General features: G+C 45.4%; 1 protein-coding gene across 1 annotated transcript; it reads left to right on the top strand.

Moving 5' to 3' along the window:
* The first annotated feature begins 17,597 nt into the window (after positions 1-17,597).
* Positions 17,598-18,521, top strand: LOC125516921 (protein PHLOEM PROTEIN 2-LIKE A10-like). Its single transcript, XM_048682182.1, has one exon. It carries the CDS (start codon positions 17,598-17,600, stop codon positions 18,504-18,506), a length of 909 nt encoding a protein of 302 aa, XP_048538139.1. The 3' UTR covers positions 18,507-18,521.
* Positions 18,522-19,944: the final 1,423 nt, after the last annotated feature.

Genomic DNA, 19,944 nt, shown 5'->3' with positions numbered 1-19,944 from the left:
GTGACCTGTCCAGTCACTGGTAGAAAAAGGGCCTATAGTCCCGGTTCGTAAGGGCCTTTAGTCCCGGTTCCGGAACCGGGACTAAAGTGTCGGTACTAATACCTCCCCCCTTTAGTCCCGGTTCAATCCAGAACCGGGACTAAAGGCCCTCCACGTGGGCATTGCGCAGAGCCCAGTCAGGAGACCCTTTGGTCCTGGTTGGTGGCACCAACCGGGACCAATAGGCATCCACGCGTCAGCACTTCTGTGGCTGGGGTTTTTGTTTTTTTTTGAAGGGGGGGGGGTTGGGGGTTTTGCGGGGTTAATTTAGGTGTTTCATATATTGTGTTAGCTAGCTATAATTAATAGAGAGAAGTGTCCTCTCTTACGTCCGTGCTTGGTCGACGCTACGTACTATACATACGTATAAGAAGGAAACAGAAGATCGTCTTGAACATATATGCATACAGAGAGAAGTGATATTGACCACCTCTCCTTCTCCGAGAGATTGGTCGAACAACAAGTTCTCGTATATCTATCCGACACTACCGGCTACATATATACAATAATTATCTCTTACAAATATAATCATACGGACTCATGGTCCACATAGTATTCTTCGTCTTCAGCGATCACTTGGTCAAGAAATAATGCCGCCAATTCCTCTTGAATTGCTCGAATGCGAGCTGGTGCTAGGAGTTCATCCCGCTTCCGAAACATCTAATTTGAAGAAGGGGGTCAATACATATATATATATGAATGAATGAAACTCAATACAAATGATGGTAATAAAATAAAATTGTGAATGTTGTTATTTACGTACTTCATATTGTTTGTCAGAGTACCCGCCCCGCTCACAGGTCGTGTGGCAGATGGACTCGCAGATGTAGTATCCACATAAATCATTCCCTTTTTCCTGCCATAACCACTTTACAAGAAATAGAGGTCAATCAAACTGATAAGCAAGAATCACTAGGAGATGCGCGGAACATGCTACTATAGTACTTACTTTCGGTTGTCTAAATTCCAGCTCCTTCGGTAGTCCCGGGACTTTTCTGGTGAATTTTCTCCAAACCCTTCCGGACAAAGAAAACAATTAATTGATATCAGGAAATGAACAAAGTTGCTGATATGGTGGATAATGATCGATTTAACTTACTTCTTGAGGATTTCAGTCATGTCCGCATACTCCTTGGGATCTTTTCGTTTAGAGTCCAAGACGGTTACTACTCCCTGCTCAAGCTTAATCTCTAGGAGAATATAGTGGTAACTGCACACACATGCATAACTCATCAATTACATTACTATAACCTTGACTAACATATAAGGGAAACCGAATACGCACAAGACAGTAACACTCACCTGAAGTTGTAAGGAAATAGTATTATATATTTGTTTTGATTTATTATGAACGATCGTAGCAAGCTGGCCTCGGTAGCTGCGGCATGAAGTTTAACCTGAGTTGCATCTATGAGATTTGTGTTAATGAACCCAATATCACCGACTTGTCTTTTTTTCAATTCGACGATCTTCAATCTGCATAATATAGTGAGGATAATTATAAATACACGCAATGAAAGAGCTGAGCTATATAGAGTACTTAATGACAGAAGTAGTAGTACTTACAGACAGTAGCAGGTGACCGTTGCTTTATCGAGGGCCAATTGATTGAAAAATTGATAGAACTCCTCAAATGGAACATGCAACAGATCAATTCCAACGAGGTCATGCTCCGGTTTAACTCTCGCATACAAAGTACTCCTCCCCCCAGAGTCTCTGCAGATTTTCAAGTACCAATCATGCAATCTTCGCATCATCGTTGATAGAGATCTTTCATCTTTGACGAGAGGCTTCCCGTACTCGTATCTTTGTATCTGCACCTCCATGAAATCATAATGTACATCGTCGGGCAGGTAATCTGCAAGATTGCTATAACCGGGCACCATCCTCGGATCATTATCGACGTTGTGGCTAGGCACCTTGAGCGGGGGGCACGATTGCTTCGCTTGTTCGCCGAGCTGGGCAATTTGTTTCCCAGCTCGTCGTTCTTTCAGCCTTTGATCACTGACAGTACTTCTCGACCGCTCCGCTTTGGCAAATTCCTTTCCAATAATGCGTTCATAGTTTCCTTTCGGCGAATAAGACTTCGGTGGTTTTGTCAGGGCAGCTAGAGTGCGCTTCACTTTCACCCGATCTACCTTCTCCTCCGGAGGTGGATGTTTCTTTGCTTTCACCCCTTCAAAGAATTTCTTCACTTCTTCTCGCGCGATCTCGGCGTTCTCCTCCTGGGTCCTCTCGTATGGTAACTTCTCTGGAGTCTTCAGAGAAGGACCGAATCTGTATGTCCTCCTGCCTCTGGTTGTACTGCTAGACGCCGACCGAGAAGACGTAGCGGTTGTCTTCTTTACTTGCTTAAGAGGCGGAGGAGAAGGACTACGACGCGCCGGAGCAGCTGGAGCGGCGGCAGGTCTCTTCCGCCCTTGCTGACGAGGCGGAGAAGGAGGAGGCTGGCTGCTCGGGCGCGTCGGCGCAGACGGAGAAGGAGGCGGAGTGCCGCCGCGCGCCGGAGAAGGAGCCGGCCGAGGGCCCTGATCGTCACTCGCCGGAGGAGGAGGCGGTGGAGGCGGAGTGTCCTGACTCGCCGGAGGAGGAGGAGGCGGTGGCGTCCAGTTCGGAAGGTTGATGAGCTCCTTCCACCATAGGCATGGAGTCTTCAGAGCAGACCCCAGCCGAGTCTCCCCTTCATCGGTAGGGTGGTCAAGCTGGAGGTCCTCAAATCCCTCCGTTATCTCATCCACCATCACCCTAGCATATCCTTCTGGAATCGGCCGGCAGTGAAAAGTTGCGCCGGGTTCAGTAGGAAAAACAGAGCCAACAGCCGCCTTGACCTTCAAATTCATCCATTGCGTCATAAGGTGGCAATTTTGAGACTCTGTTATAGCATCCACGGGATAGCTGGCAGGAGCCGTCAAGGCATGCTCCGGCTGAAGCAGCTCGGTGGAAGCCACGCTGCTTCTGCGCTGAGATGGCGGGGTAGCTTCGGGGGAGGCTTCGGCAGTACGTTTGCTGCGATTTGCTTCTCGTTCCTCTATCGCGTCTACCCTTGCTTGCAGTGCCTGCATTTGGGTCTGCTGCACTTTTTTCCTCCTCTCATGGGATTTGTAACCGCCTGCGTCCGGAAACCCAACCTTCCACGGAATGGAGCCTGGCGTGCCTCGTGTCCGTCCAGGGTGCTCAGGATTCCCGAGGGCCATTGTGAGCTCGTCGTTCTCTCTGTCTGGAAAGAACGTCCCTTCCTGCGCTGCTTCGATATACTGCTTAAGCTTACTGACTGGTATGTCCATTTGATCATTCGTCCAAATGCACTTCCCTGTTACAGGGTCCAGTGTTCCGCCAGCCCCGAAGAACCAAGTACGGCAACGGTCTGGCCAGTTAATTGTCTCTGGTTCGATCCCTTTATGAACCAGATCATTCTCAGTCTTGGACCACTTAGGCCGGGCTATGAGGTAGCCACCTGACCCCGTGCGATGGTGAAGCTTCTTCTTCGCAGCATTTTGCTCGTTTGTCGCCGACATCTTCTTACTCTTTTTCGATGTCTTGTGGGCCACAAATGCGGGCCAGTGATCTCTGATATTCTCATATCTGCCCTTAAATTCTGGTGTCTCATTATTTTCGACAAACTTATTCAGCTCTTTCTTCCACCTCCTGAATAGTTCTGCCATCCTCTTCAGAGCAAAAGACTTGATTAATTTCTCTTTAACTGGGTTCTCTGGATTATCCTCAGGCGGTAGGGTGAAATTTGACTTCAGCTCAGTCCAAAGATCATTTTTCTGCATATCATTGACATAAGAGACCTCAGGGTCTTCTGTAGCCGGCTTAAACCATTGCTGGATGCTTATCGGGATCTTGTCCCTAACCAGAACCCCGCACTGAGCAACAAATGCGCTCTTTGTCCGGAGGGGTTCAATAGGTTGGCCGTCGGGCGCGATTGCTATGATCTCAAACTTTTCATCCGAGCTCAACTTTTTCTTCGGGCCTCGTCTCTTTACCGAAGTTGTGCTCGATCTAGAGGGCTAGAAAAAAGAACAAAGACTTAATTAATATGTGTACATACCAAAACAATGAATGCATCAATCAGCTAGTCAGCATAGGCTTAACTAATATATATACCTGGCCGGACTCGGTTCGGTCACCGGAGCCGTCCTCATGTTCTTCTTCTTGCACCGGCATTAGGTCACCGTAGCCAGCTTGTTCACCCTCTCCTTCCAGACCATCGGTTTCGTTGAGAAACAACGAGATGGCATCACTTCCTTCTACGATTATGTCCCTCAACAACGCTTCTTTTGTTGCTTCGTCTAGGGCGGTGTCCATAGTTTCTAAAAATATTTACAACATGGCAATTATTATTCAAACATGATAGATGGATATATTAGTGCCAAACGTAGAACTAGCTACCTAATCATAGTAAGCTATCGGGAGGGGGTATATATCGACAACGACGACACTACATCTATGTCCCTCGACGACCCTCGTTCCCGATAAAAAAAAGAGGAAGAAGAAGAAAAATAAGAGGAGAAGAAAGAATAGAGGAGAAGATCTCCTCTATTCTTTCTTCTCCTCTTTTTTTCTTCTTCCTCTTCTTTTTTTATCCTCTTCTTCCTCTCATGTTCGATAGGATCGCCGAGGGGTCGGGAGGTTGCGTAGTGTCTCAGGATTCAACAAAACCATGTCTTCATCATTAGGCGAAAGTAACATGTGCATGATGGTACGAAGCTCTTCAAAGTTGTTCTGGAACGGACTCCCTACTGATCGTATCCGTTTCGCAGGTAACAAAGTTCGTAGCAAAATTCAGTTTCGACAACTTAAATTCAGTTTTCGCACAGTCTAAGTTCAGACCGATAGTGGCTCTGTTCGGACCATACACTTTTGTTGGGGATCGTTGCAGAATTAAAAATATTCTACGCATCACCAAGATCAATCTATGGAGAGACTAGCAACGAGAGAGAGGGGAGTGCATCTTCATACCCTTGAAGATCACGATAGCGGAAGCGTTACAAGAACAGCGGATGAAGGAGTCGTACTCGTAGGCGATTCAGATCGCGGTTGATTCCGATGTAAGCGCCGAACAACGGCGCCTCCGCGTTCAACACACGTCAACAGTGACGTCTCCTTGATCCAGCAAGGGGAGAAGCAAGTTGAGACACCAAATAGATAACCCCCCCTTTTGACAAAGCAGCAAGAGGCCTTCAAATGCGTATGGACCGTTGGCTGAAGTAGACCCAAAGCGGATGAGCTACGGACGCGCAGCCAAACAATAGACACTGCGTGGTACCACCCCTGTGTGGGGACCTCGTGAAGTGCAGGCATGGATGCTGCATACGACGTAGAACCTCCTCGACCGCCGGCGAATTAGGATGGGAAGACGTACAATAAGCAACGTAACACTTATTGCGTCGCAGAGACAGAAAAAAAGAAAAAAAGGAGAGAGGAAGAGAAAGATATATGGAAATTAGTGAGCGAGAGCTAACTAGAATATAGGGAGAGCTCCGGCAGCACAGGACCGGCGTGTGTGGAGCTTGCAGTTCTCCGGCAGGGCTTCGCCAAGCACTACGGTAGGAGGAGGAGGGGTGTTGGGGAGGGAGAGGGCTGCGCCAGGGGAAGGGGTGCGGCTCCCATGCGCCTCCCCACTATATATAGGGGTGGAGGGGGCTGGTTTCTTGCCCTCCAAGTCCATTGGGGCGTTGGCAAAGGTGGGGGAAAGAAATCCCATCATTTCCCTTCCCCACCGATTGTTATCCCCCTTTTTTAGGGATCTTGATCTTATCCCTTCGGGATATGATCTTATTCCTTCTAAGGGGGGATCTTGGTGGCGCACTTGACCAGGGGTCGTCCCCCCACTCGTTCATGTGGGCCAATGTAGGTGGGCCGCCACTCCACCCACTACCAGGGCGGTTCTGTGGTCACTCTCATGGGCAGCCGTGGCGACCCACCGTCCGGAACACCTTCTCGGAATACCTCTTCTCCTTTAGGGTACGGTCTACCTATCGAAAATCCTGCAACAAATTCGCTATCGGCTCAAAATAGGACTTCTCATATTAATGAAACTCCTCTCTTGATCTTTCCCCGGACTACAATTACTGAAAGACGTCCGGGTAACGGTGAACAGGGACTAAGAACAAATAAACACGACACAGAAGAAACAACAATGTCGAAAGAGGGGTACGGTAGCACACTAATTCCTATTCCCCTTTACACTCCATACTTCTCTAGTGCGTCACCCTAACCTCTAAGTGTTGTATTTCATCCCTCACCTCTGGCTTTCGGGATTCTTTGCCGTACCTATTTCATCTGAAGTGACGCTTTTTCTCCTCGTCCTTATTTTACTTAACCACGCTGAGTTTGTTCTCACCCCTACTTCCCCTTCTCCGGGGGATCTGCCCCCGATGAATCCGCACCACTCTTCTTGCTCCCACACGTGTCTTCCCCGTTACGAAAAATTTCGTTTCACCCTCTCCGTCAGCACTTCACCTCCTGACAATGTTCCCGACCCGCATGTCTCTCTTCATGCGAGATTCTATCTTCAACTCCCTCCCGTTTCTAGCATAGATATTCCATCGATTCCATATGTTGCGCGAGTCTGTACGTTACTTGACATCTCTCGACATAAAATCGAAAAATCGTCCGTTCCTCTTCATTTATTTTCCTTTCCAATCCTCTTACCCTTCTTCTATCTCTTGCTTACCGCTAAGTCCTACCTCGTTACTCATTCCGCTTACACCATTCCTCTTTACTATGGGTCCATCATTTCGGCCTCATTATGATGATTATTTACTCTCTCTCGACGTGTCCGACCTCAACCTGCGTACGAGAGTATATCCTTCATCTCATCAACCCGTGCAAACCTAAATAAAAAAATAAATGTAACAAATATGTGCCCAAACATCAAGTCATCTAATAATCATCGTTTGTCTCGAAATCACTTAAGGACCATTACTTAAACACTATTCAAGAGGTCAATATTCTCAGATTCTCCATAGTTCCACATATGAAATTTATGAATCGATTCAAATCTTGCGATTTAACCCTAGTATAGTATAGTCGTGGATTGTGACCTAATTCTCTTCTTCTCCTCATTCCTTTTGGCCTTACTATCCCACATCTGCTTTCATTTGCTCTTCCCGCCTCTCTTTCTCCGTGTCATTCTCCCTTCTACGGATTGAGTGTTCTCCGAGTGAGACGAGAGGGGGACTATTTGGTCATTTGTCTACGAATGTTCATTGGTCTCTCACAAATCTCCATCATGATCGTTCTCTAATCGCACCTGTACTAACTTGATCATCATACAGCGAAAAGCCTTAAATTAGCAGATACAAATTAGACACTACAACAATATTTATATATTCATAAAATATTCGCTTAGCATAGTATGTGCTTATCCTTGAGTCTCTATCAACATGAACATATACTCCTAATATTATTTAAGACTACTCCCCAATTCATTAACAACGTATTTACATACATCAATCTCTCACAACTTCAGCCATTTCCGATGATGGTGACAGGAAGAAATCGTTCAGAAACGGATAATAGGCCTCTACTTGGCTCTCACCGAAGGCCTGACGTCAACGATAGAGAGCCTACTCCGGGAGCATGCAAGTCTCTGGTGGTCCAGTTCTTCCACATGGAGGTTATTCACGGGTCACCGGCGACCCGGCCTGTCCATGATAGCGAATTTCTATACAATTATAGCAGACATAGAGCAAGATTATCATGAACAAGGAAACTATAATAAAACCATTTATTATTGCCTCTAGGGCATATTTCCAACAGTCTCCCACTTGCACTAGAGTCAATAATCTAGTTCACATCACTATGTGATTGTAATGAATCCAACACCCATGGGGTTTGTTCATATCTTGCTTGTGAGAGAGGTTTATTAGTCAACGAGTCTGAACCTTTCAGATCCATGTGTGCTTTACAAATCTCTATGTCATCTTGTAGATGCAGCTACCATGCGCTACTTGGAGCTATTCCAAATAACTGCTCTACTATACGAATCCGGTTTACTACTCAGAGTCATCCGGATTAGTGTCAAAGTTTGCATCGACGTAACCCTTTACGACGAACTCTTTTACCACCTCCATAATCGAGAAAATTCCTTAGTCCACTAGTTACTAAGGATAAGTTCGCACTGTCATGTGATCCATTCCTGGATCACTCTTGTACCCCTTGACTGACTCATGGCAAGGCACACTTCAGGTGCGGTACACAACATAGCATACTGTAGAGCCTACGTCTAAAGCATAGGGGACGACCTTCGTCCTTTCTCTCTCTTCTGCCGTGGTCAGGTCTTGAGTCTTACTCAATGCTCACACCTTGTAACACAGCCAAGAACTCCTTCTTGATGCTGATCTATTTTGAACTCCTTCAAAATCTTGTCACGGTATGTATTCATTTGAAAGTACTATTAAGCGTTTTTGATCTATCCTTATAGATCTTGATGCTCAATGTTCAAGTAGCTTAATCCAGGTTTTCCATTGAAAAACACTTTTCAAATAACCCTATAGCTTTCCAGAAATTCTACATCATTTCTGATCAACAATATGTCAACAACATATACTCATCAGAAATTCTATAGTGCTCCCACTCACTTCTTTGGAAATACAAGTTTCTCATAAACTTTGTATAAACCCAAAATCTTTGATCATCTCATCAAAGCGTAATATCCAACTCCGAGATGCTTACTCCAGTCCTTAGAAGGATTGCTGGAGCTTTGCATACTTGTTAGCATCTTTCAGGATTGACAAAACCTTCTGGTTGTATCACATACAACCTTTCCTCAAGAAATGTCGAGGAAACAATGTTTTGACATCCTATCTGCAAGATTTCATAAATAATGCAGTAACTGCTAACATAATTCCAACAGACTCTTAGCATCGCTACGAGTGAGAAAGTCTCATCGTAGTCAACTCCTTGAACTTGTCGGGAAACATCTTAACGACAAGTCGAGCTTTCTTAATGGTGATACCATCATTGTATGTCTTCCTTTTACAAATCCCTCTGTACCCAACTAGCCTTCCGCCTCAGCCCCTTCCAAAGCCTCTATACTTTGTTTTCACCAACATGGATCCTCTCGGATTTATGCCTCGAGCATTTCTCGCCCTCTCGGCCCCTCGCTCCCTCCATAGCCCTCGTAGCTCCCTTCATGTCTCACGCCAACATGACCCCAACGCTCCTCACCACCGAAATAGTACACATCCTTGGTCGACCTATCCGCGCTCTCTCCCGTCGCTCCTTGATCGTACCAGTTTCACTGAATCACCTTCCATCAGCTCACGTTCCCACTGCTCCGCCCTCTCTCTGTCCCCTCCTGGTTGACTCTCCAGTGACGGTTCAATACTCATCAAGTCTCTCTCCCCCAATCTCTTCCTGAGACTCTCCTCTCCCTCTAGAAGAGCGCGAGCCCGGCTCTCAAAACAATCACGATATTCGGCTATACGCGACATTCTTCAGACCAATAAGATGATGTGTCAATAGGTGCTCTCTCACAACAGCGTGTATGCTATGGTCCCGGTGTCCTGTTGGCTACCCATCAAGCATGACTGACTTTTCTCCTCCTTTTGTGCCGCGTGCTTGTGCGAGCCATCTACTAACACCGCGAGACCACAAGCTCTCTCTCATCTTCAGAGCGTCATCCGCCACAAGAAAGCGATGACCGGCTGTAGTGTGTGCTCTAGAACCTATCAGATTTGCACATTTACCGGTTTGTGGCACAACCGGAGCTAAAGTTGTCGAGTTCTCAACGGGAATGCTAACATCCGGTGCCCTATTTAAAGTGTGATGGTTGTCTCTAATGCTGAGCTAGAAGCAGACTGAGCCAGACACATCTATGGGTACCAAGGCCCACCTAGTGAGTCGTACGATGTTTGTGCCACAACCGAACCCAATACCTTGTGCTTGCCCCGGCGCCCAAAAGCCACCTCATAATTTATTCCATCTCGGATATTCGATTTGTATGTCACGAGCGTCTCGTGACTAGAAAATCACCACGACCTATAAGATACAGGCCTATGACTCGTACTCCCTCCAAACTCCGAAACTCCTCCCAGATGACTGCACCTTAGTACTCCTTTTAATGTCACACTCTTCATTTATGTCCCCGCCATTGTTGGCCTGTTGGTATGAATTATACGATATGCATCACACAATCTCAGACTTTCAATCTACTTCACACTCTCTCTCTGCAGCGCGGCACTGACAGTACGATCCAAGTGAGTGTGGTCTCCTCAGATCCGGTTTTCTTATCAGGCGATGGCGGTCAAACGCACCTAAACAGTAGGGTGGCATTTTTTTGGTGTTTTTCTTTTTATTTCTACATTTTTTTTGCGGTTTGCCCACCTCATTTTTTTTGCACTAACGTACTCCTCTAAATATCATCTAACACAAACTTTCAGAGATGGACCACAAGTTTCTACCAGAGAGTCAAGACGAAAACGTGTGCCAACCCCTATGCATAGGTTCATGGGCGGAACCCGCAAGTTGATCACCAAAACATACATCAAGTGGATCACGTGATATCCCATTGTCACCACAGATAAGCACATAGACATACATCAAGTGTTCTCAAATCCTTAAAGACTCAATCCGATAAGATAACTTCAAAGGGAAAACTCAATCCATTACAAGAGAGTAGAGGGGGAGAAACATCATAAGATCCAACTATAATAGCAAAGCTCGCGATACATCAAGATCGTGTCCATCTCAAGAACACGAAGATCAAACACATAACTACTTATATATATATATATCAATTGAGGAGAAGAGAGATAGCTCATCAAACTACCAAATTATCTTACAGTTTTTTAGTGATTTCTTTTTGCTTTTAGGTCACAAAAATTATAAACTTTCTGTTAGTGCCTATTAGTTTTAAATTTTAAATAGTTTAAATTTGAATTTTTAAAAATTTGTGTGAATCACTAGTTTATGAATAACTTTACTATAAAATTAGAATTTTTTCTTCTTTGCTATTTATTTTTTATTTATACTTACAATTAAATACTTATATTGATTTTAGGTCACACAAATATATTCTTTTTGCTATTGAAGAATATTATAGTTTTATTTTAGTTGATCATAACATAATATTTTAATTGATTGTTTTTATTTTCATAAAAGTTTTGTAGTTCATTCTGTTTGCTATTAATTCATTCTTTGAGCTAAATGACTCTGAAATTGGAAAGCATTTCAAAATGAACTCTGAAAAGGTTGAAAGTTGGCATGGTATCATCATTTCACCCACATAGCATGTTCCAAAAAGTAGAGAGGGTTACGACAAAAACTTGATGCACTTCGTGTACAAAATGGACAATCACTTTCGAAGTATCAAAGTTTCGAACCATAAGACATGAAAGCATTTCAAATGAACTCTGAAAAAGTTGAAAGTTGGGATGGTATCATAATTTCACCCACATAGCATTTGCTTATTGCGGGAGAAAGTCTTCACTTTTTCTTTGCTTGTGTCATTTGCTTATTGCGCCGTAACCATAGGATAATTTTTTGTAGGATGCTTGGGTCAGCCATTGCATCGACAGTCAGTTCGTTTCGCGAGTTATGCAGTGTGCCTGCAGTGGCGCGGCGTCCAGGCCTTGACAGTGGAGTGGGACAGATTTTTTCCCCATCAACCCTTTTATGATGGCTCAGGACTCAATTCTTGTGAACCCCAGTCACTCGTGTTTTGCCTTGTCTCCGTGCTTGTCCGAGTCTTCTATTATTGTCCCTTTTCTTTCTCCAGTATAAAAGAAAAACATCGGTTTGGCGCCAGAAAATTGGCCGTCACTCATCTGGAACTCCTAATGTCTAAAATACTCTTTTGTTCTCCTGTATCTTTTCTATCTCTTCATAACAGCCAAGGTGAACCAACTTCATAGACAATGGTTGCACTGAGGCTCTAACCTCAGTGTTTATAGCCACTTCAGTTTTTGGCTAGGCAGTCACCCGAAAATACCATATAAGGAATCTCGCATCTCGCATGTACACCTCTAAAGATTTTATACCTCCTAAATGTCGCTCATTAGTTATCAAGTGTCATCGCAGCATAAATCGAAAAATTCTTAATCCGCTTTCCGCCTCTGCGGACCAGTGTATCAAGCATCCCCCACTTACACTTAAATTCGCCATTTTTTGCACTCTCCTTTCCCACTCTCAGATGTACAACTAAAAATTAATCAACGAGTGCACGTTTGTTCTCGAATGTTCCCTATGTAAGTTCGCACTAATCTAACATCAACACACTTTATATATACTAATGTTCTATTTTTTCTTATTGTGGCGCTTCTCGGGTATTGAATATTTCAGACCATTTAGCTTTCTCGATTAAAGTCATTGGACATGAACTACCCTGAATTATACGTTCTTATACGCTTGCTCTGTGACTACCCAGATCGCGCGCGATAAAATTGTTTATGTGTCTATTTCTCGCTTCTCACTTTGTAAGTCTAATAATAACTAGTCCAAAGAATAGGTCCACTTGCTTCCCTACAAGATCATATACGTAGTTGTAGCCCTCATCCCAACTCGCGTCAAGTTCTTGTCTGCACCCTTTCCACTCAGACGATAGAATCTTTAATTCCATAGCCACCAACCCGGTCTTCGAAGACACCAGGCATATTCTTTCCTGATGTGTCAATTCGGTTATCACATTTCTCAAGTTTGTCCATCTCACTCCTTCCGTGAGCAATTGAGCGTTGTCAGTCTCGATGGACTATCACTACGTGGCGGCTGAAATACGAATTTTGTTTTCTCTAATGTCACAGATTACGGGTTGTGTGGAGGAAGATCAAAAAAGAGGAAAGTCTCACATTGACTCGACTAATCAACTGGCTTATTGTATAGGGATGTCCACCCCATGGCATTGATAGAGTCTTGAAAGAATCGCTGAGGGTATTGTGGGGCTTAGTGACCCAGCAATAATTCCCGACTCCCGTGGCATAGTCAAGGATGAGGAAAGCTCTCTTTTCTAGTCTGAGATAGACGCTTTCTCAACAAACAGCCACTACTCCTCCGCCTGCGTACGCTGGCTGCAATCCCTATTAAGCGTGATGCGTATCGCCTCATCTCTCGTATGAGCCTTGAGGCGAATTTGGAGATCGCCTCCACAGATAAATGCGGCATAAACAAGCACAATATCCCTTCACATTCTGAGATATCTTATTCTGGCCACATAGGGTGACTGTCCATGAGCCTGACCATATACAGATACGTGCGTCTATCATGCAAGTATTCTTCTTAGGCTGGTTAACTCTGTCTCTGGGATGTATTACCTCTTCATAATGATAAGAGGATCATTTTTGGTCTCTGAGTTAGAAAACACTAAGTCAGGGCGGGTCCTCACCGAGGGCGATGCAACCGAAGCTTCGGTTCAGCTAGGGCTGCCCAAGACGGGTGAGTAGCGTTGCTCATGATTATTGGAAAGGCATTTGGGTGGTAGAGGCACACCCCGCTGCCGACACACTCCTGTAGCAGGCGATGCCTAGCCATCACCTCCTGGAACCTCTTCTTGGTGTGGACTTCCCATTGGCGTCGCATCTTCGCCCTCCGTGGCTTTCTTCGTAGATTCCAATTGATAAGAAAATTCACATCATGCCGTCCATTTTCTCCAAGTGGTCAATCTGCGCCTCTTGTCGCTGTTTTCCCTTTCTGCGGGTAGCATCAACACACCACAAGCAGAGAAAAGTCACAAATTCATTCACGTTGGTCCAATCTGGTAGCATACTTTAGGGTCATTGGTAAAGAAACTGACACTAGGCTCTTTATTAAGTTAGTCCCAAAAATCATATAAAATAGCAGTATAAATGCATATATAACATCCTAGATGGATAATATAATAGCATGGAACAATCAAAAATTATAGATACATTGGAGACGTATCAGGTGTATTCTCAAACTTGGCAGGGTTATATTACTCATACCATGTGTATGTTCTCTTGCAATGCTTAGTTTTTACATCATATACACAATATTTAATGCCATCTCCTTAGTTGACACATCATATATGTGATTGCCCTCTACTCACTTGCTCAGTATATAAATCATATATTTGAATTATAGCATGCCATGATGTTTACATAGATAGCATGTATCTGAATTATGGCATGCCAACCCATTTTCTAAAGACATAATATAGTTATATCATCTCATCATGTTTACATAGTCATCATATTTTGAATTATGTCATTCTATCCGTGAATTATATCATGTTTCCATCATCATGTTTGAAATTGCTAGTCATCATATGTTTGAAATCCTTAACTGGTACATTTTCTGACATCACGGCTTGTCTTCGTCTACGTATCTCATGCCATATTCGATTCATGCCCCGATTCTGAGACGAGCGGCACCCGTAGGTCTTTCCAGTAGGGTAGGTCCCAAAATATAGATTTCTTCTTCCACATGGGTGCGTGTCCCTCAGCGTCATTTGGAACAGCTAGTCCACCGGGACCCTTTCCAAAGATTACGTAGTGTAAATCATTGACCATAGCAAGCACGTGATCACCGGTGCGCATGGAGGGCTTCTTCCGGTGATCTGCCTCGCCTTTGAAATGCTTGCCTTTCTTTCGACATTGATGGTTGGTCGGAAGAAATCGACGATGGCCCAGGTACACATTCTTCCTGCATTTGTCCAGGTATATACTTTCAGTGTCATCTAAACAGTGCGTGCATGCGTGGTATCCTTTGTTTGTCTGTCCTGAAAGGTTACTGAGAGCGGGCCAATCGTTGATGGTCACGAACAGCAATGCCTTAAGGTTAAATTCCTCCTGTCTATGCTCATGCCACGTACGTACACCGTTTCCATTCCACAGCTGTAAAAGTTCTTCAACTAATGGCCTTAGGTACACATCAATTTCGTTGCCGGGTTGCTTAGGGACTTGGATGAGAACTGGCATCATAATGAACTTCTGCTTCATGCACATCCAAGGAGGAAGGTTATACATACATAGAGTCACGGGCCAGGTGCTGTGATTGCTGCTCTGCTCCCCGAAAGGATTAATGCCATCCGCGCTTAAAGCAAACCATACATTCCTTGGGTCCTTTGCAAACTCATCCCAGTACTTTCTCTCGATTTTTCTCCACTGCGACCCGTCAGTGGGTGCTCTCAACTTCCCATCTTTCTTTCGGTTCTCACTGTGCCATCGCATCAACTTGGCATGCTCTTCGTTTCTGAACAGACGTTTCAACCGTGGTATTATAGGAGCATACCACATCACCTTCGCAGGAACCCTCTTCCTGAGGGGCTCGCCGTCAACATCACCAGGGTCATCTCGTCTGATCTTATACCGCAACGCACCGCATACCGGGCATGCGTTCAGATCCTTGTATGCACCGCGGTAGAGGATGCAGTCATTAGGGCATGCATGTATCTTCTCCACCTCCAATCCTAGAGGGCATACGTCCTTCTTTGCTGCGTATGTACTGTCGGGCAATTCGTTATCGTTTGGAAGCTTCTTCTTCAATATTTTCAGTAGCTTCTCAAATCCTTTGTCAGCCACAGCATTCTCTGCCTTCCACTGCAGCAATTCCAGTACGGTACCAAGCTTTGTGTTGCCATCTTCGCAATTGGGGTATAACCCTTTTTTGTGATCCTCTAACATGCGATCGAACTTCAGCTTCTCCTTTTGCCTAATGCATTGCGTCCTTGCATCGACAATGACCCGGTGGAGATCATCATCATCGGGCACATCGTCTGGTTCCTCTTGATCTTCAGCAGCTTCACCCGTGGTAGCATCATTGGGCACATCGTCTGGTTCCTCTTGATCTTCACCAGCTCCCCCCGTTGCAGCATCACCGTATTCAGGGGGCACATAGTTGTCATCGTACTCTTCTTCTTCGCCGTCTTCCATCATAACCCCTATTTCTTCGTGCCTCGTCCAAACATTATAGTGTGGCATGAAACCCTTGTAAAGCAGGTGGGAGTGAAGGATTTTCCGGTTAGAGTAAGACCTCGTATTCCCACATTCAGTGCATGGACAACACATAAAATCATTCTGCTTGTTTGCCTCAGCCGCATCGAGAAACTCATGCACGCCCTTAATGTACTCGCGGGTGTGTCTGTCACCGTACATCCATTGCCGGTTCATCTGCGTGCATTATATATAATTAAGTGTCCAAATTAATAGAAGTTCATCATCACATTAAAACCAAAGTGCATACATAGTTCTCATCTAACAACATATAGCTCTCCAGAGCATCTAATTAATTAAACCATACATTGAAACTATGTAAAACATTTCAATGCGAAAACAAATGCGATCATAATCGCAACCAAGGTAACAATTGATCCAACGACATAATGATACCAAGCCTCGGTATGAATGGCATATTTTCTAATCTTTCTAATCTTCAAGCGCATTGCATCCATCTTGATCTTGTGATCATCGACGACATCCGCAACATGCAACTCCAATATCATCTTCTCCTCCTCAATTTTTTTCCTTCAACAAATTGTTTTCTTCTTCAACTAAATTTAACCTCTCGACAATAGGGTCGGTTGGCATTTCCGATTCACATACATCCTAGATAAATAAAATCTATGTCACGTTGGTCGGCATAATTTTCATAAACAATAAATGAACCAATAGTTATAAAGATAATATACATACCACATCCGAATCATAGACAGGACGAGGGCCGACGGGGGCGGATACCAAAACCATCGCACTATATAAGATGCAATAATAAATGTAAGAAAATGATACAAGTATCTATCTAAACAGACAAGTAAGAATATTTTTCCTTTCAGAAAGAAGATAAGAACAAGAGGCTCACCACGGTGGTGTCGGTGATGAGATCAGCGCGGGTGATCGACGGCGGTGAAGACGGGGACGGGGCGTGATGGACCGCTAAATCTAGACAAATCTCGAGGAAAATGGAGCTTGGAGGTCGAGCTTCGAGAGGAGAAAGTTTAAGTAGTGTGGCTCGGGCATTCCATCGAACACCTCATGTGCATAGGAGGTGAGCTAGAGCACCACAAACCCCTCCCCTCGCCGGCCAGAGAAAAACAGAGCACGGGAGTGCTCTGCTAGCGGGCGAGGGTATATATAGGCACCTCATTGGTCCCGGTTTGTGGCAAGAACCGGGACTAAAGGGGAGCCTTTGGTCCCGGTTCAGGCCACCAACCGGGACCAATGGTGGTGGGCCAGGAGCGAGGCCCATTGGTCCCGGTTCGTCCCACCAACCGGGACCAAAAGGTCCAGACCAGCCAAACCAACCCAGCGCACGTTCGGCTCACCATGTCACGCATGCCGTCCGCCTGCAGCAACGCGAAATCAGAGCGCTCAGTTTACATTCTCTGTGGATTCAGTCAGTCAGATCGAGCTCCTGGTCTAGCTTTACGTGGTCTTTCCTATATCTTTACCAGATCGAGCTCATGTTTTAAGAAAAGTAATGATTCAGAAAAGATATGTTTCTCTCTTTCCTATATACAAGCATTCTATGTATGTTTCTTTATATGTATGGTCTGCACTAGAAATTGTTTATTTGTTTTCGAAATATGTATTTGGCAACCCTGTGCCCGATTGCAAAACTGCCACACCACTCGGTGTCCCTTCGATCGGCATCACAGCATGATCCACTTTTTTCGGTTCTTCCACTCCTTCCCCGCACTCGTCCTCTCCAAGCTCGCCGCCTTCGACCACGTCTCCTCCGCCGCCTCCGCCCTCTCCGAGTCGCTCGCCTCGGGGGCCCTTCGCGCCTTCTCCTCCCACCGGGCCTCCCGGGGCCCGGATCCTCCCTCCCCGCCGCTGCACGACCGGATCTTGGACCGCCTCCTCTCCCCCGACGGCGCCGGGTTCGCCTCCGCCGTCCTCGGGAGCTTCGCCAGGAACCTCGTGCTCTCCTGCCGTGATCCCGAGGCCCAGCCCCGCGCCCCTGGCCAGCCGGACTGGCTCGCCGCGCTGTGCAGCAACAGGGGCAAGGAGGCCGCCGCGGAGCTCGTCCGGGTGTTCGTCAGCACCGCCGTCGCCGCCTACCTCGACAGGACCGCGGCCGTGCGCACGTCCGACCAGGTGCTCGCAGGCGTCACTGACCCCAAGCACGACGCCAAGCTCAAGGACCTGCTCGTGTCCGTCTGCAACGGCGCCGTCGAGACGTTTGTCAGGACCTCACGGCAGGTCACAAAGGAGGCCTCCATTTCTCGAGCTGAAGCAGCAGTGGTGCAAGAGGTCTGCAATTCAGGTCCTAGCTGTGTAATGGAGAGAGTATCGACCACATTGGCCATGCCAAGCAACCGGAGGTTTGTGCTGGATGTCACGGGCAGGGTCACCGCAGAGATGGTCCGGTCATTCCTCGAGTTCTCGACTCAGCGGGTGTCCGCTGGTGCACGAAAGAGCATTGTCGTTGCCCGTGACGAAATCACCGAAAGGGGTCTCGTCGCCGTCAAGTACCTGAGCGCCAAGTCCATGGCCATCTTCACCTTATGCCTCACAATGTGCATGCACATTTCGGTTGGAATGAGGTTCCCGTTGCCGGCCTAGGCATATCCTGGTGTGGACTTCAAGGTGACATTGTTCCAGTTATCCTGATTGTAGTTGGAAAGTAAATTATGTAGATTGCAAATTGATCGTTTGCTACTGCTAGCCTTTTTTCTGTACTGTTGACTAGTATTTGGAAGCAGAAATCTGTTGGATTTGTAGTTGTTGGTTTGTTGTTTGTGATAGTCTGATAGGGAGTATATAGGCCACGAATGGATAATTTTGCAACTTTAGTGTAAGGTTTCATATGTATTATGGTGTTGTATCCTAGTGTCTTCGCCGTCTTTTCTGAAGGAAGTAGGTGTTAGTATCTTATTGATGCTGACTAGTGATGTTCTTCAGCATCAGCTCTCTGTGTGTGGATAAGCTATTTCAGGCAACAATAGCAGGAAACTTGTCCACTTATGTTTTCTATTCCCCTTTTGCCATGATTTGTGGAAAAGCAAATATGAATTGATCAGAGATTTGTGCCTGGATATACCCCTGATAAATAGCACGGTACTATACCCCCCTCCCATGATATTTTTATGTGTAAATAGCATGAAAACATATGCACTGCGATAACTAAACACCATGATAAGTTTTTGACCCGTGTGTGTGTGGGGGGGAGGGGGGGAGGGGGGGGTTTGTTGAAACATACCCCTGATAAATTTTGTGTAAATAGCATAATATTTTAAGCACTGCGGGCTTGGTAAGTTACCTAGAATCACCATGATAACTTTTTGTCCCAGGGAAAAGTTGTTCAAAACATCCCCGATAATTTTTGTGTGAACAACATGATAATATAAGCACCGCGTAACCGATAACTTACAATATAAACATGATGGTAACTTTTTACCAAAGGAAAACAAGCTGTTAAAAATATACACTCGCCTCATCGGGCCTCTTAGATGAACACAACACATGGTGTGCCACTGAAAAGCCACATAATATTTAGTATCATGAGGGGCACACGTGCTCGTGGGTTGGCCCGAAAAATGGCCCACTTTGACCCGCTATAGGCGTGATAAGTTATGCAAAAACATCGTGGTAATTTTTGACCCATGAAAAAAGTTACCGAAACAAACCCAGGTTTTTAGGTATAAGTATCATGATAATATACGAACTATAGACCCGGTAACTCATGTACAATCCCCCATGGTAACTTTGACCAGGGGCGAGGTTGATGTACACATACCCTGATAACTTATGTGTAAGTACCACGGTATTTTACACATCGAAGACCTTATAACTTGTGTATAAAACACAATGGTAACTTTGAAAGGGGTGTGGTTGTTGAAACATAGTACCTCGTAAGTTCTATGTAAATAGCACGGTAACTTACGGATCACAGGCCTGATAACTGGCATGCAAATACCATGGTAACTTTGCCCTGAGGGGAAATCGTGGTAATTTTTTGTACTTTTTGTAGTAATAAAATTGTAAAAAAATGGGGTCAAAA

Source organism: Triticum urartu, chromosome 6 (genome assembly GCF_003073215.2).
Source record: "Triticum urartu cultivar G1812 chromosome 6, Tu2.1, whole genome shotgun sequence".
NCBI lineage: Eukaryota > Viridiplantae > Streptophyta > Magnoliopsida > Poales > Poaceae > Triticum > Triticum urartu.
This window is presented reverse-complemented; position numbering and strand designations above follow the sequence as displayed.

Excerpts from the sequence above, each read along its gene's own strand:
- LOC125516921 (XM_048682182.1), top strand. The coding sequence starts at position 17,598 with ATGATCCACTTTTTTCGGTTCTTCCACTCCTTCCCCGCACTCGTCCTC.